At 42.2% G+C, this 15,268-nt stretch overlaps 1 protein-coding gene across 1 annotated transcript in view; it reads right to left on the bottom strand.

Moving 5' to 3' along the window:
- LOC120941466 (fibrocystin-L-like) overlaps positions 1-15,268 on the bottom strand; it is a 239,500-nt gene that overhangs the window by 41,265 nt on the left and 182,967 nt on the right. The window contains exons 60-64 of the mRNA XM_040354858.1: positions 13,418-13,591; positions 13,193-13,296; positions 6,784-6,910; positions 4,749-4,870; positions 1,936-2,026 (exon numbers count right to left, since the gene is read on the bottom strand). Of these exons, the coding sequence (XP_040210792.1) occupies positions 1,936-2,026; positions 4,749-4,870; positions 6,784-6,910; positions 13,193-13,296; positions 13,418-13,591 (618 nt within the window). The remainder of the gene's footprint in view (positions 1-1,935; positions 2,027-4,748; positions 4,871-6,783; positions 6,911-13,192; positions 13,297-13,417; positions 13,592-15,268) is intronic.

The following is a 15,268-nucleotide window of genomic DNA, read 5'->3' as shown; positions in this document are numbered from 1 at the left end:
CTCGTCGAGTTCCTTGTTAGGCTGTCGAGGAACTCGACAAGGCAAGTTTCTCCATTCCCGTTGAGGAAAAAGAAGACATGCTCTCTTTTTGGCTCGACGGAATCCTCGACAGTTTCCTCGTCAAAAAATGTACACACGACCAGTTTCCTCGGCAAAAAAAAAATCCCAGCAAGTTTCTTGCTGGTTTTTGCAGAGGAACTCGGTCGTGTGTATGAGGCCTGAGGCCTCGTACACACGACTGAGTTTCTCGGCAAAAACCAGCAAGAAACTTGCTGGGAGATATTTTTTTGCAGAAGAAACTGGTCGTGTGTACATTTTCGTCGAGGAAACTGTCGAGAAACTCGACGAGCCAAAAAGAGAGCAAGTTCTCTATTTCCTCGACGGGAATGGAGAAACTTGCCTTGTCGAGTTCCTCGACAGCCTGACAAGGAACTCGATGAGGAAACGATGTGTTTCGCCCATCGAGTTCCTCGGTCGTATGTACGAGGCTTCAGAGCTTTACCCACCAACCTCTTCCAGTGATATTGGGGTTGATTTACTAAGACTGTAAAGTGCAAAACCTGGTGCAGCTCTGTATAGAAACGAATCAGCTTCCTTGTTTGTTTTTTGTCAAAGCTTAACCTCCCTGGCGGTATGATTCTTTCAGAAAAAAGGTGCTGAAAGCGGTACCATTATTTGCAAGGAAATTTGGTGATTTGTACTGTAGGCCTATAATTTTTAGGAATAACTCATAACTGACCAAACAAGAGTCTAGTAGGCATCCCTGGTATGAATTTTTTTAAAAAACAAAATTATAAATCATAATTATAAATAATTATAACAAATAATAATATAATTATAATAAAAATTATTCAATAATGTAATCAACTCAAAATCACTGAAATTTGCTCAGTTGCAGAATTGTCGCTGTCATTTCTTTTATTTTTTTATGACGAATTTCCCCACAAATCGCTATCGCGCAATTCTGCAAGTGATTATAATTTATTATCGCTGTTTTCTAGCTGCTCTAAAACCATTTTTGACATAAAAAGACACTTTTGGTTGCTATGGACAATCTACAGTTTGCAGGGAGAAAGAACAGTTTTTATTATATAAAAGTACATGTAGGACACTGGGCAGACCACTAGGGACAAGGGGTGTGTGTATTTTTTACATACAGTACTGTAATCTATAAGATTGCAGTATACTGTATGTAATGTGTTTGTTTACGTTTTTGAATTTGGCCCCGTTCTCCGCTCCCGTGCGTCGTAACGTCGCAGGGAACGGAGATCGGAGGCACAGGAGGACGCTGTGTGAATCGAGCGAGGTCCCGGCATCGCTGGATCCAGGGACAAGGTAAGTAAACACTGTCTGTGGATCTAGCGAGGCGAGCCCGAGTCTGACTCGGGGTTACCGATCCTAGCACAGAAATCTAACCCCGAGTCAGACTCGGGAATACCGCCAGGGGGGGTTAAAGGAACACGCTGAAGTTTTTTTTTTTTTTTAATCAAATAATTTTTATTTTGTTTTTGTTATTGCTTATTACATACAAAAATTTAAGAGTTTAATAATAACTATAACAATAATAAAGAACTTTTAATTTACATTCTATAGTGCAAATGAGTAAAGATTAATTCAATCCAACACTATAATAGATATCTATTTTAACAAGGAGTAAAGGGATCTAGTCCACATCATGTTCATCTCTACAGGTAAAGCTCTATCTGGAATTATTCCCAATATTTTTGGTGCGCCTGGTATTCGAAGTTAAAAGCTAATTAGCTACCATGCAAAGCTGCACCAGATATTGCACTCTCCAGTTTTAGTAAATCAACCCCATTGTGTCTGCTTGGCAATTAGATTTTGGTCAGTGAAGCTCAAATCATATTGATCAAAATAATAATATAAAGGAAATATTTAGCTTTTCCATACAAAATATACACATTTTATTCTCACCTGAACAAGGTTCACCATTAATACGATATCCTGCTCGTTCAAATCCTGCCACTGTATTGTTCTGTAGAACAATGTCACTGCCTTCATTGATCTAAATATGGACATCATAAAAACAAGATCTATTTTTTGTAGAATACCATTTAACTCACATACAGGGAGTGCAGAATTATTAGGCAAATGAGTATTTTGACCACATCATCCTCTTTATGCATGTTGTCTCACTCCAAGCTGTATAGGCTCGAAAGCCTACTACCAATTAAGCATATTAGGTGATGTGCATCTCTGTAATGAGAAGGTGTGTGGTCTAATGACATCAACACCCTATATCAGGTGTGCATAATTATTAGTCAACTTCCTTTCCTTTGGCAAAATGGGTCAAAAGAAGGACTTGACAGGCTCAGAAAAGTCAAAAATAGTGAGATATCTTGCAGAGGGATGCAGCACTCTTAAAATTGCAAAGCTTCTGAAGCGTGATCATCGAACAATCAAGCGTTTCATTCAAAATAGTCAACAGAGTCGCAAGAAGCATGTGGAAAAACCAAGGCGCAAAATAACTGCCCATGAACTGAGAAAAGTCAAGCGTGCAGCTGCCAAGATGCCACTTGCCACCAGTTTGGCCATATTTCAGAGCTGCAACATCACTGGAGTGCCCAAAAGCACAAGGTGTGCAATACTCAGAGACATGGCCAAGGTAAGAAAGGCTGAAAGACGACCACCACTGAACAAGACACACAAGCTGAAACGTCAAGACTGGGCCAAGAAATATCTCAAGACTGATTTTTCTAAGGTTTTATGGACCGATGAAATGAGAGTGAGTCTTGATGGGCCAGATGGATGGGCCCGTGGCTGGATTGGTAAAGGGCAGAGAGCTCCAGTCCGACTCAGACGCCAGCAAGGTGGAGGTGGAGTACTGGTTTGGGCTGGTATCATCAAAGATGAGCTTGTGGGGCCTTTTCGGGTTGAGGATGGAGTCAAGCTCAACTCCCAGTCCTACTGCCAGTTTCTGGAAGACACCTTCTTCAAGCAGTGGTACAGGAAGAAGTCTGCATCCTTCAAGAAAAACATGATTTTCATGCAGGACAATGCTCCATCACACGCGTCCAAGTACTCCACAGCGTGGTTGGCAAGAAAGGGTATAAAAGAAGAAAAACTAATGACATGGTCTCCTTGTTCATCTGATCTGAACCCCATTGAGAACCTGTGGTCCATCATCAAATGTGAGATTTACAAGGAGGGAAAACAGTACACCTCTCTGAACAGTGTCTGGGAGGCTGTGGTTGCTGCTGCACGCAATGTTGATGGTGAACAGATCAAAACACTGACAGAATCCATGGATGGCAGGCTTTTGAGTGTCCTTGCAAAGAAAGGTGGCTATATTGGTCACTAATTTGTTTTTGTTTTGTTTTTGAATGTCAGAAATGTGTATTTGTGAATGTTGAGATGTTATATTGGTTTCACTGGTAAAAATAAATAATTGAAATGGGTATATATTTTTTTTTTGTTAAGTTGCCTAATAATTATGCACAGTAATAGTCACCTGCACACACAGATATCCCCCTAAAATAGCTAAAACTAAAAACAAACTAAAAACTACTTCCAAAAATATTCAGCTTTGATATTAATGAGTTTTTTGGGTTCATTGAGAACATGGTTGTTGTTCAATAATAAAATTAATCCTCAAAAATACAACTTGCCTAATAATTCTGCACTCCCTGTACAACACAGCACAACCCTGGTAAAATTTAGGGGACTCCATACACAAATTAAATGCAAATTTATTGACACACGAAAATAAATATTTACATACAATGAGGTTTGTTGGGTTGATTACTTTGCAAGGGAAATTGTGCCTTGCAAGAGAATTTTCCCAAGAGCTTAATGAATATGGTGACATTTCACTTTGTCACCTTGCAAGGAATACTCAATCACATGCAAGGAAAAAAGCAGAATTTTTGCTTGCACATGATAGCACGACAGAAGTCAGAAGAGCTTCACCTCATTCACTAATCTCCGGGGGACATTCCCTTGAAAAGTTCTCTTGCACAGTGAATAGTCTATTTGCCTTTAGCATAAAAGATACTTAATGAGAAATTTGCTGCCCCCAACAAGTGCTAAATAGATGCATATAGTCAAATCATATCTAAAAATCTGTCTTGTTTCTGGCAATTTGGAGAAGCTTTTATTTTAAAACAAAATAGTGTGTGAAGTACAATACATTTGTTATGTAATATACGATTGAAATACCGTATTTATCGGCGTATATGAAAATCAGGGAAAAATCGTGGGTGCGCGATATACGCCGATACCCGCTTTCCCGCGCCGAGTTTGAATACTGCGCCGGCATATACCGAGCGCAGTAGACTCGTGTATAGTCGGGCAGTCTCGGCTCCTCTCGCGCTGACGTCCTGGACGTACAGGACGTCAGCGCAAAAGTAGCCAAGCCTGCCCGACTATACACGAGTGTACTGCGCTCGGTATATGCCGGCGCAGTATTCAAACTCGGCGTGGGAAAGCGGGAAACGAGCGGGGAGGACGCCGCAGAAGGACGCCGGACCCGACGAAGAGGACACCCGAAGCCGCAGACGGATGCCGGACCTGACGAGGCCGCCGATGGACGCCGCGCAAGACACCAAAACTGTAAGTACAAAAATCTTTTTTTCCACAGGAATTTCGGGGCAAATTTAGGGGTGCGCGCTATACGCGGGAGCGCACTATACCCCAATAAATACGGTAATCAGATTGTGGCTGCACAAATGAGGGTCTATTAAAGTGAAACCTTAGAAAAATAAATCAATTTGCCACAAAATACCAACCGCTATTCCGGCATGCCACAGGGTATTAGTTGTCTCCATTCTGCCTTGATATGTACCAGGCCAGACAGAAAGCGCCACAAGATTTCCTCTCACATTCACCCGATCTCCCAGCACTCTAATTCCTGGATGGGAACAAAAGGATGAAAAAATGTTTGGCTATTTTGTTTCATATAATTTCTTATTATTAGTCACCTGATGCTGGCACTGGGCAGTAATGAGCGACTTGTCCCTGAATATTCTGGGGAAATAAATAACCTATTCTATTCGTGTGTAAGCCCCATCAGACATTTGCTGTCGGAATTTCTGACAACAAACATTTGAGAGCTTGTTCTCAAATTTTCCGACAACAAAATCCGTTATTGTAAATTCCAATTGTTTGTGGACAATTCCGACGCACAAAATTCCACGCATTCTCTGAATCAAGTATGAGATGGAAGTGTTTGGTCTCGTAAAACTAGCGTTCGTAATGGAGATAGCATATTCGTCACGCTGTTATGGACTGAAAAGCACGAGGCTGAAAAGCGCGAATCGTCTCTCACCAAACTTCTACTAACACACTGGTATTGAACTTCCCTTTAACCACTTAACCACCCCTTCACTCCGATATACGTCGGCAGAATGGCACGGCTGGGCACATCAACGTATAGGAACGTTGTCCTTTAAGCCCAGCCGTGGGGTCGCGGGCGCGCACCGCGGCACGCGCCCGCGACCCGCTCAGAAGCTCCGCGACCGTTGATCGGAGCTGAAGAACGGGGAGAGCCATGTGTAAACACGGCTTCCCCGTTCTTCACTGTGGCGGCGTCATCGATTGTGTCCCCCTATAAAAGGGATCACACAATCGATGACCTCACACCTACAACCACACCCCCCTACAGTTGTAAACACACTTGAGGTCACACATAACCTCATCAGGGCCAACTGTGGTTAACTCCCAAACTCCAATTGTCATTTTCACAATAAACAATGCATTTTAAATGCATTTTGTGCTGTGAAAATGACAATGGTCCCAAAAATGTGTCCAAATTGTCCGAAGTGTCCGCCATAATGTCGCAGTCACGAAAAAAATCACTGATCGCCGCCATTAGTAGTAAAAAACAAAAATTTAGAATACGTATCGGCATAAACTGAGGACATTTTTTTTTTATATATATATTTTTGGGGGGATATTTAATATAGCAAAAAGTAAAAAATATAGATTTTTTTTCAAAATTGTCACTCTATTTTTGTTTATAGCGTAAAAAATAAAAACCGCAGAGGTGATCAAATACCACCAAAATAAAGCTCTATCTGTGGGAATACAAGGACGCCAATTTTGTTTGGGAGCCACGTCGCACGACCGCGCAATTGTCAGTTAAAGCGACGCAGTGCCGAATCACAAAAAGGGGCAAGGTCCTTTAGCTGCATTTTGGTCCGGGTCTTAAGTGGTTAATAGTGCCGTTGTACATCACCGTGTTCTTGGCATTCGGAATTTCAGACAACATTTGTGCGACCGTGTGTATGCAAGAAAAGTTTGAGCCAACATCCGTGGGAAAATTCACGGTTTTGTTGTCGGAATTTCCGATCGTCTGTACGTGTCATAAGAGTAGAATCTAGTATTTTATCATTGTATTACATTTTTCTAATAATCCCTCAAATGTAATATTTGAGATATTGGAACATTTGTGACGAAAGACACAATGGTAAAGCTTTTTTTTTTTTTATTCATAATAAATTAATCTTACAGGTATAGGTCATTTAACCCCTATTTTATTTCTTGAAGTCCAGAAGCGTATGTTTTCTAAAGTTCCATGCATGTATAATAATAATAACGTACCAAAATAAACCGGTCAGTAGTCTTCTCTTATTTATAGTAAGCATATAAAGATCGCTGATCTCTATACAATAGATATACGTATCTGTGTTCACCATGTGGCTACTGAGACTGCATCATCAAAAACCTGTTTTACGTACCAATCTGATGTCTTTTTATACATTTCTGATTGTATTATTATTATCATTGTTATTTTTATTAATAGTTTAGAAGTTTAGAGTGTACCTTCTCCTACAGTAAAATAAATAACATTGTTATCAACGTTAAGTCCATTTGTGTAGAAGACTCCAATTGCTGGGGAGAATCCATTATGGAAAGCACATCCTTTGACATAGGATTCATTGGACAGTACCTAAAAAAAAAAAGAAAAGAAAAAGAAAAGTACATTTAAATAGGCTTGGAATAATCATGGGTGTATGGTCAGACAAAATTATAAAAAAAAAAACAGTTTTTCCAGTTTTTTAGGTGGACCTGAACGGGCGATCTGTGCTCCTCTATGGAGCCGCGGATGTCAGCGGTGACATGCCCGCTGACATCCGACCCGCTCCGATCCGCCAAAGTGTGACGGAGGAAAAACCTATTTTTCCATCCGTCTGGCGGATCGGGTGAACACGGACATACGGTCCGTGTTCATCCGATCCCCCCATTGGGGAGAGCGGAGAAAAGACAGGGCGGTCCCTGCACAGTGTGCGGGGACTGCCCTGTCATCCGCCGGCTCAGCGGAGATCAACGGAGCGATCTGCCCCGTGTGAAAGGGGCCTAAGTTGTTTGTCCACCTTGGCCTGGATTCAAAGAGATTTGCGCTTTTTTTGCGGAGGCGCAGGGCAACGATTTTGCCCTGCGCCCCCGCAAATTTGCTCTGCTGCCCTTGATTCACGGAGCAGAAGCTCCGTGAATTGCGCGGGCGCGCCGGCAAAATTGCCCGGCGCTAGAGCACGCAATTTAAATGATCCCGTAGGGGGCGGGAATCATTTAAATTAGGCGCGCTCCCGCGCCGAGCGTAGAGCGCATGCTCCGTCGGGAAACTTTCCCGACGTGCATTGCGGCAAATGACGTCGCAAGGACGTCATTTGCTTCCAAGTGAACGTGAATGGCGTCCAGCGCCATTCACGAATCACTTACGCAAACGACATAGATTTCAAATATCGCAACGCGAGAACGACGGGTATCCTTTAGAATTGGCTGCCCCTACTATTAGAAGGGGCAGCCTTACGCTAAACACGCCGTACGGAAACGACGTAACTTGCGTACGCAGGGCTCGCGCAACATTGTGAATCTGTGTTAGTATGCAATTTGCATACTATACACTGAGCACAATGGGAACGCCCGCTAGCGGTCATCGCAAGAATGCAGCCTAAAATATGCGTGGCATAAGAGCCTTATGCCACGCAGATTTTGGGCTGCAGTCGGCGTTACGATGTTCCTGAATCAGGAGCATTCGTAACGCCGGAGCAAGTAAGCAATTGCGCTGCGTAACCTATGGTTACACAGGCACAATTGCTTCTTGAATCTGGGCCCCTATGTTAACCCGTCTAGTTCTATTTTCTTGTTGGTGCCCAAGCACTGCTCCATAGAAGCCGTCGGTGTTAATTTACTAAAGAGTGCAAAATCTGGTGCAGCTGTGCATGGTAGCAAGTCATCTTCTAACTTCAGCTTGTTCAATTAACCACTTCAATACTGGGCAGTTTCCCTTCCTGCCTAGGACAATTTTCAGCTTTCAGTACTGTCGCACTTTGAATGACAATTGCGCGGTCATGCAACACTGTACCCAAACTACATTTTTATAGTTTTCTTCCCACAAATAGAGATTTTTTTGTGGTATTTGATCACCTCTGCGGTCTTTATTTTTTGCTAAACTTAAAAAGACCGTCATTTTTGAAAAAAAAATGCTTTGCTTTGTTCTGTTATAAAATGTTGTTTTCTCCTTCACTGATGGGCACTGATGAGGTGGCACTGATGGGCACTGATGAGGTGGCACTGATAAGGTGGCAATGATGGGCACTGATGAGGAGGTACTAATATGTAGAATTGATATGCACTGATAGGCGGCACTGATACGCAGCACTGATGGGCACCGATAGACAGCACTGATGGGCACTGATGGGCGGCACTGATGGAAACTAATAGAGAGCACTGATGGGCAGCACTGATGATGAGGTACTGACAGGTGTTACTGATGGGAACTGATTGGCATTGTGGTGGGCACTGACTGTCAGCTGATAGGCATGGATTTGCAGCTGTGGTGAGCACCTCTCATGGGGGGTTGCACTGATAATCAATGTGCTAATTATCAGTGCAGACCCCCTTCTTGTCAGCGCGAACCAAGGAAAGCCGTTTACCGGCACGTCCTGGTTCACGCGATGATCAGCTGTCATTTGTCACAGGTGATCACGAGGTAAGTAGCCTCTGTCAGAGGCTCCTTACCACAATCGGAGATGCAGTGTGTCAGGCCTCGTACACACGGCCGAGGAACTCGACGTGCCAAACACATCGAGTTCCTCAGCCAGTTCAGCACTGAAGCCGCCGAGGAGCTCGGCGGGGCGAGAGCTCCCATAGAACAACGAGGAAATAGAGAACATGTTCTCTATTTCCTCGCCGAGCTCCTCGTCGGCTTCCTCGGCCGAAAGTGTACACACGGCCGGGTTTCTCGGCAGAATTCAGCCAGAAACTCGGTCGGAAGCTGAATTCTGCCGAGGAAACTGGTCGTGTGTACGGGGCCTCAGACTAACACCTGCAGGCATGCGACGGCATGTTATCCTGAAAGATGTCATATGACGTCCAGTCAGGATAACAGAACCACCCACCGTCCGCCATCATTCTGCTATAGGCCGGGCGGGAAGTGGTTAAGCTTTGACAAAAAAAAATGGAAAATAATTGGTTTCTGTACAGAGCGTCACAAGATTTTTTACTCTCTAGTTTTAGTAAATCAACCCCACTGTTTCCATGCACTGCACTGATGATGGCCAAAAAGCCTGCAAGAGCTGTATGCAATTTAAAATAATTGACTCTATAATATTAGGCTGTATCTCTACAATAAACCAGTGGGTTTTGATATACAGTTGGTCAATGGACTTTGCTCTGCCCAATATCCTAAATTAGAAATCATATTTTTATTTATAATGTAAAAGAAAAATTCATACCTTCTGTTTTAAAAAGGCTCTGTTGTAATGTATACTGATTCAGTAGGCGGTTTTTGTGGTACTTAAATATAAAATGAAGTCAGAGTTCAGCAATGCACTACTGATATATGAGAGAGAACACCATGATCAAAGGGTCCCAAAAGGATCCCGCCACTTTGTGTCCGCTTTTCTTTTGGAAAAGTCTTTAAATTGTTTACACAGAATGTAACATGTTCACCAGTGGCGGCTCGTCCATAGAGGGCGCTGGAGCGCCACCCCTCTGGCTCTCACTGCCACTGAGTCTAATAACATAGATTCATGCATTGCACAAATCTATGTTATTATCGCCGCTGCCGCTGTTCTATTCAGATGGTCGGTGCTCATGTCCAGCCATCTGAATGACGGCAGCTGGTTGGCTGTACGGAAGTGCCTATCAGAGCCAATGGCTCTGATAGGCTTTTCCGAGTAAAGCCCTCGGGTCCCGGAAACTTATACAAGGAACGCACTAGGGATGCGCTCCTTGTATAAGACTGACAGGCGTCTCAGCCAATTAAGTTGGCCTATTCTGGCTACCGGTAACCTGATTGGCTGAGACGCCTGTCAGTCATCGAGGGCGGTAGAAGACATCGAGGGACGTAGATGGCTGACTCCAGTAAATTTAAGTGCCGGTCGGGGGGGGGGGGGAAGGGGCACTTTACAGGGCACAGCAGCGACATTAATGGGCACAGGGGCGACAATAGGCACAGTGGGGACAATGGGCACAGTGGGGACAATTAAAGGGCACAGCGGGGACAATTAAAGGGCACAGCGGCGACAATTAAAGGGCACAGTGGTGACAATTAAAGGGCACAGTGGTGACAATTGATGGCACAGTGGCTGTGTTTGATGGCATGGCACAGTGGCTGCGTTTGATGGCATGGCACAGTGGTGACAATTGATGGCACAGTGGCTGCGTTTGATGGCATGGCACAGTGGATGCGTTTAATGGCATGGCACAGTGGTGCGAATTGATGGCACAGTGGCTGCATTTGATGGCATGGCACAGTGGTGACAATTGATGGCACAGTGACTGCATTTCATGGGCACAGTGAGGCTGCAAATTTTTTTTCCGTTTGCGCCCCCCCAAAAATTTTGAGCACCAGCCGCCACTGATGTTCACTAAATGGGGGAGAGGATTGTGTCATTCGCTTACATCCCCTCCCATTCAGTGAAGCTGTTTCTGTAAAAACAATACAAGGACTTTTGAAAAAAAGGGACGGGCACCTGCTGGGACCTTCTTTGATTGACTGAGTTATTAAACCTGAAGCTTTTAACCCTCGCAATGTTAGAAGTTCGGTGCTATGAGGAGGACCGGGCATCACTGGAGAAAAAGTCAGGCTCTGAGCTTGATTAGCTGCAATGAAGGGTCAGAGAAACCCTGGGGGTCGAATAGACCTGCAATGTATCCATAAAGAGAAGCTGTCACCTGCTCATGCTATCACAGAGAGAGTTTGTCAGCCCCCTTGTGATACCAATAAAGTTAAATAAAAAAAAAATATAAAAGCACTCCCGTCACCCCATGCATACATGCAAAGGCAAACATTTGTAAACAGCAATTGCACAACACATGTGAGATTATCACCACCAATGTCGCATTAAGAGCAATAATTCTGGGGTCATAATTCATAGTTAACTCTAAATTGATGAATTGTGCTAGGCGTGTACAATTTTAAGTTTTTTTTTATTATTCAATAAATAATTATTGTTTTAACAAGTAAACATATACAATCAATAGTTTGCGATCGCAGCCGCTAGTAGCAGTATACACATTTAGAATACTATTATATCCAACAAATGTAAGGTAGTAGGAAGTAGTGTTGCTCACGAATATTCGTATTGCGAATATTCGGCTCGAATATGGCATATTCGAGTATTCGCGATATATTTCGAATTTCGCGGTGAATATTCGCTATTCCGAATATTCGCATTTTTTAAATTTTATTTTTAAAACAGATCACATCCTATCGACGTCTAAAAGCATTGCTGGTATGATTAGAGACCCTGGGCCGAGTAGCTAAGCTGAGGCGATCCTTTTATGTTGCCGAATATAAAAAAAAAAAAAATGCGAATTTTCGCTAATGCGAATGCGAAAATGATTGCGAATTTTCGATAACTGTGGTAGGAGAACTCTGATTGTCTCTGATGCAAAAGGGGGGGGCTTTGTGTATGTTTCTGTTATGAATATTTGTATGTTTGATATTATTTTTTTTTGTAAGAAGGAAAAAATTGCGCATACCTTAAAAAAAGGGGAGAATACAGCAGCAACTCAAAAATGTTATACAACATAAATTAATATAAGACAGAAAATGGAGTCGCTCTACAAGAATAAAAAATATATGTCTAGTGACAAGACATGTGGGCAAATTATAAAATAAGCAAGCGCAAATAACTTGTGAAATACACAGTGAAACAAATATATAAAGAAATATAGTCTCAATAATAGAAAAATAATCTTTCATAAAAATGTCTTTGATATGTGAAGTGAAAAAAAGTCCAAAGCATGCAGCATGAACGTGTTCAATCTTCAAGGTGTTTGATTGACAAACGGCTGTGACAGATGGATAGAGTAAAGAATCACCACCAATGCAAAACACTTTTTATTTTCTATTGTAAAATATCACGAATATTCTGAGCCAATCAGAGTGCTCCTTCCGCATTTGCCGAATATTCGCAATTATTTTGTATTGTAAAATATCAAGAATATTCTGAGCCAATCAGAGTGCTCCTTCCGCATTTGCCGAATATTCGCAATTATTTTGTATTGTAAAATATCAAGAATATTCTGAGCCAATCAGAGTGCTCCTTCCGCATTTGCCGAATATTCGCAATTATTTTGTATTGTAAAATATCACGAATATTCTGAGCCAATCAGAGTGCTCCTAGCGCTGTTGTCGAAATTTCGCCATCAATATCGCATTCGCATTTTGCGAAATTTCGATAAAATATCAAGAATATTCTGAGCCAATCAGAGTGCTCCTACCGCAGTTATCGAAATATCGCAATTATTTTCGCATTCGCAATAGCGAAAATTCGCAATCATTTCATTTCGATAAAATATCACGAATATTCGAATTTAGCGAATATATCTCGAATATTCGACTATATATTCGAGATATATCGCGAAATCGAATATGGCATATTCTGTTCAACACTAGTAGGAAGTACTTAGGCAAACTTATTTTCAATTATAAGGCACTTATTTAAATACATCCACATCATGCAATATTAAGGTTTGACGTGTTTGGTATCTATTTACTCAACCTTTTAAATGTCATCAAAAAATGGGAATTATATTGTAATTGTGTGTAGTAAAATTACAATTTTTTTTTCTTGAAAATATGTGTTTTCTTAACAGCTACACAGGTTTCATGCAACATAAAAAATTGCAACTGCTATTTTTCTACTCTATGGGGCCTATGCTTTCAAAAAATAGGTCACAGAGTAGATATGTTTAGACACATCTGTAAGAAACTTACCTCTCCAAGGTTGAGGAACGCCAAGGAATAGCGGGGATCTATGGGGTCTCTGTAACCTTCCTGACCACTGTGGTAGAATTCCACATTCGCTATTCTTGCATTTCCTTAAAAGAGTAAAACAAAATTTAAAGACACGCATTTCTATTTGTTGCCTTTTATTGTGGCGGGAGATAGAAAGTGCAGATTGAAAATATAGCAAGTGATCAGTTTTCATATTCACCGTACCCTGATAGACCATCCCATTGGCTGAAAATGTGCTGACAAGAATACGAGCTCCAAAAGATTCACTGGACCAGCCTGGGTAATCCTCCCCAATGATCTTGATGTTTCTAGTGAGCAGAGCCACATCTGCTGCCAGAGTGTAGGTCAGGTTTGTGTTGGGGACTTGATAGGTGTTTTCTGCATGAAATAATACATAGAGTGTGATTATTTTTTATAAAAAATAGGACTTTAGCGCCATGGATAGTATATTTATTGTTGCAATATATTTCCATACGTATACAGTGCCAACATATTCTCCAGAGCTTTTACAGAGTGCAGAAAGGCATTTGCATCAGACCCTGGAACTAAAGGGGGGAGAACTTCAAAAGAAAGCATGTTGTCTTTGAGATTCCAGTAATGGAATATTTGAAGTACATGTGTAGTGAAAAGTGAAATTTGGTATAAACCACTGAATGGAGTTAATGGTTTAGCCCAATATCTTCAATTATCACTCTATTCTTTATCTTAGTTGGGAGGCAAACACAACCAACTGGTCTCTTTAAGCAATGGACAGTTTCCTGTATGCTAAATAACATGCACCCAGTGTGCCTTAGGCCTCGTACACACGACCAGTTTCCTTGGCAGAATCCATTAAGAAACTTGGTGGGAGGCCCCGTACACACGACCAGTTTCCTCGGCAGAATTCAGCTTCCGACCGAGTTTCTGGCTGAATTCTGCCGAGAAACCCGGCCGTGTGTACAATTTCGCAGAGGAAGCCGACGAGGAGCTCGACGAGGAAATAGAGAACATGTTCTCTATTTCCTCGTTGTTCTATGGGAGCTCTCGGCCCGCCGAGCTCCTCGGCGGCTTCAGGGCTGAACTGCCCGAGGAACTCGATGTGTTTGGCACGTCGAGTTCCTCGGCCGTGTGTACGGGGCCGGAGAGTTGTTTTGCAGAGAAAACTGGTCGTGTGTACATTTTTCATTGAGGAAACTGTCAAGGAACTCGTCGAGACAAAAAGAGAGTATGTTCTCCTCGAGTTATGCGACAAGCCTAACAAGAACTCTACGAGGAAAACAATGTGTTTCGCCCGCCGAGTTCCTCGGTCGTGTGTACGAGGCCTTAGTGGTGCAGTGGTTGGTGACCATGGTGAAATGTGGTTTTCGTCTTAACCACTTGAGTCCCTGTTGGCATTTTAAATCGGCTTCAGATATCAGTGGCTCTGATTGGTCTTTGCACGTGTTCAGGCTGAAACCACTGGCTGTTAGCAAAGCACTAAGCTCAGGAGCTGAAATGATCCATTCCTGGTTTTTCAAATTCATAGGATCGCTTGTAGCAGGGAAATTTATTAAAACTAAAGCAGACAGAATATGGAGCAGCTGTGCATGACAACAAATCCGCTTTTAGCTTCAGCTTGTTCAGTTAAACTTTGAAAATAAAAAAGATAGAAGATGATTGATTGCCATGGGCAGCTGCTCCAGATTTTTTCGCTGCACCAGTTTTGTCAAATTCTCCTCCATGCTTCTGCATTGTATCTAAATCAAGATTGTAGTGATGTCACAAGTGCATATCAATTTACAAAATGCAGTCTGTGGATTCAATAACATGCAGCCAACAACAGTGCAAGTACAAAAGAACAGTGAAGTTAGAAAAAAATTTGCATCTAGCAGAAGTGATAGGTTGCATATCAATAAAGTTGCATATCAATAAAGTATAACTTTTTATAAGAATTATTTGGACATTCTAAATGCTTCATCATGTGCTGGCAATGAGGTTAAAGCACAAGGATCATGCCCTCTATTTTAAAGTAATATTAAAGGTTATTTTTTTTTTTTAATAACGTAATATCCTGTTTTGCACAGAGAACCCCTGATC

The sequence above is a fragment of the Rana temporaria genome, chromosome 5, assembly GCF_905171775.1.
Source record: "Rana temporaria chromosome 5, aRanTem1.1, whole genome shotgun sequence".
Classification (NCBI taxonomy): Eukaryota; Metazoa; Chordata; class Amphibia; order Anura; family Ranidae; genus Rana; species Rana temporaria.
The sequence above is the reverse complement of the archived record's forward strand: the minus strand, read 5'-3'. Positions and strand labels throughout refer to the sequence as shown.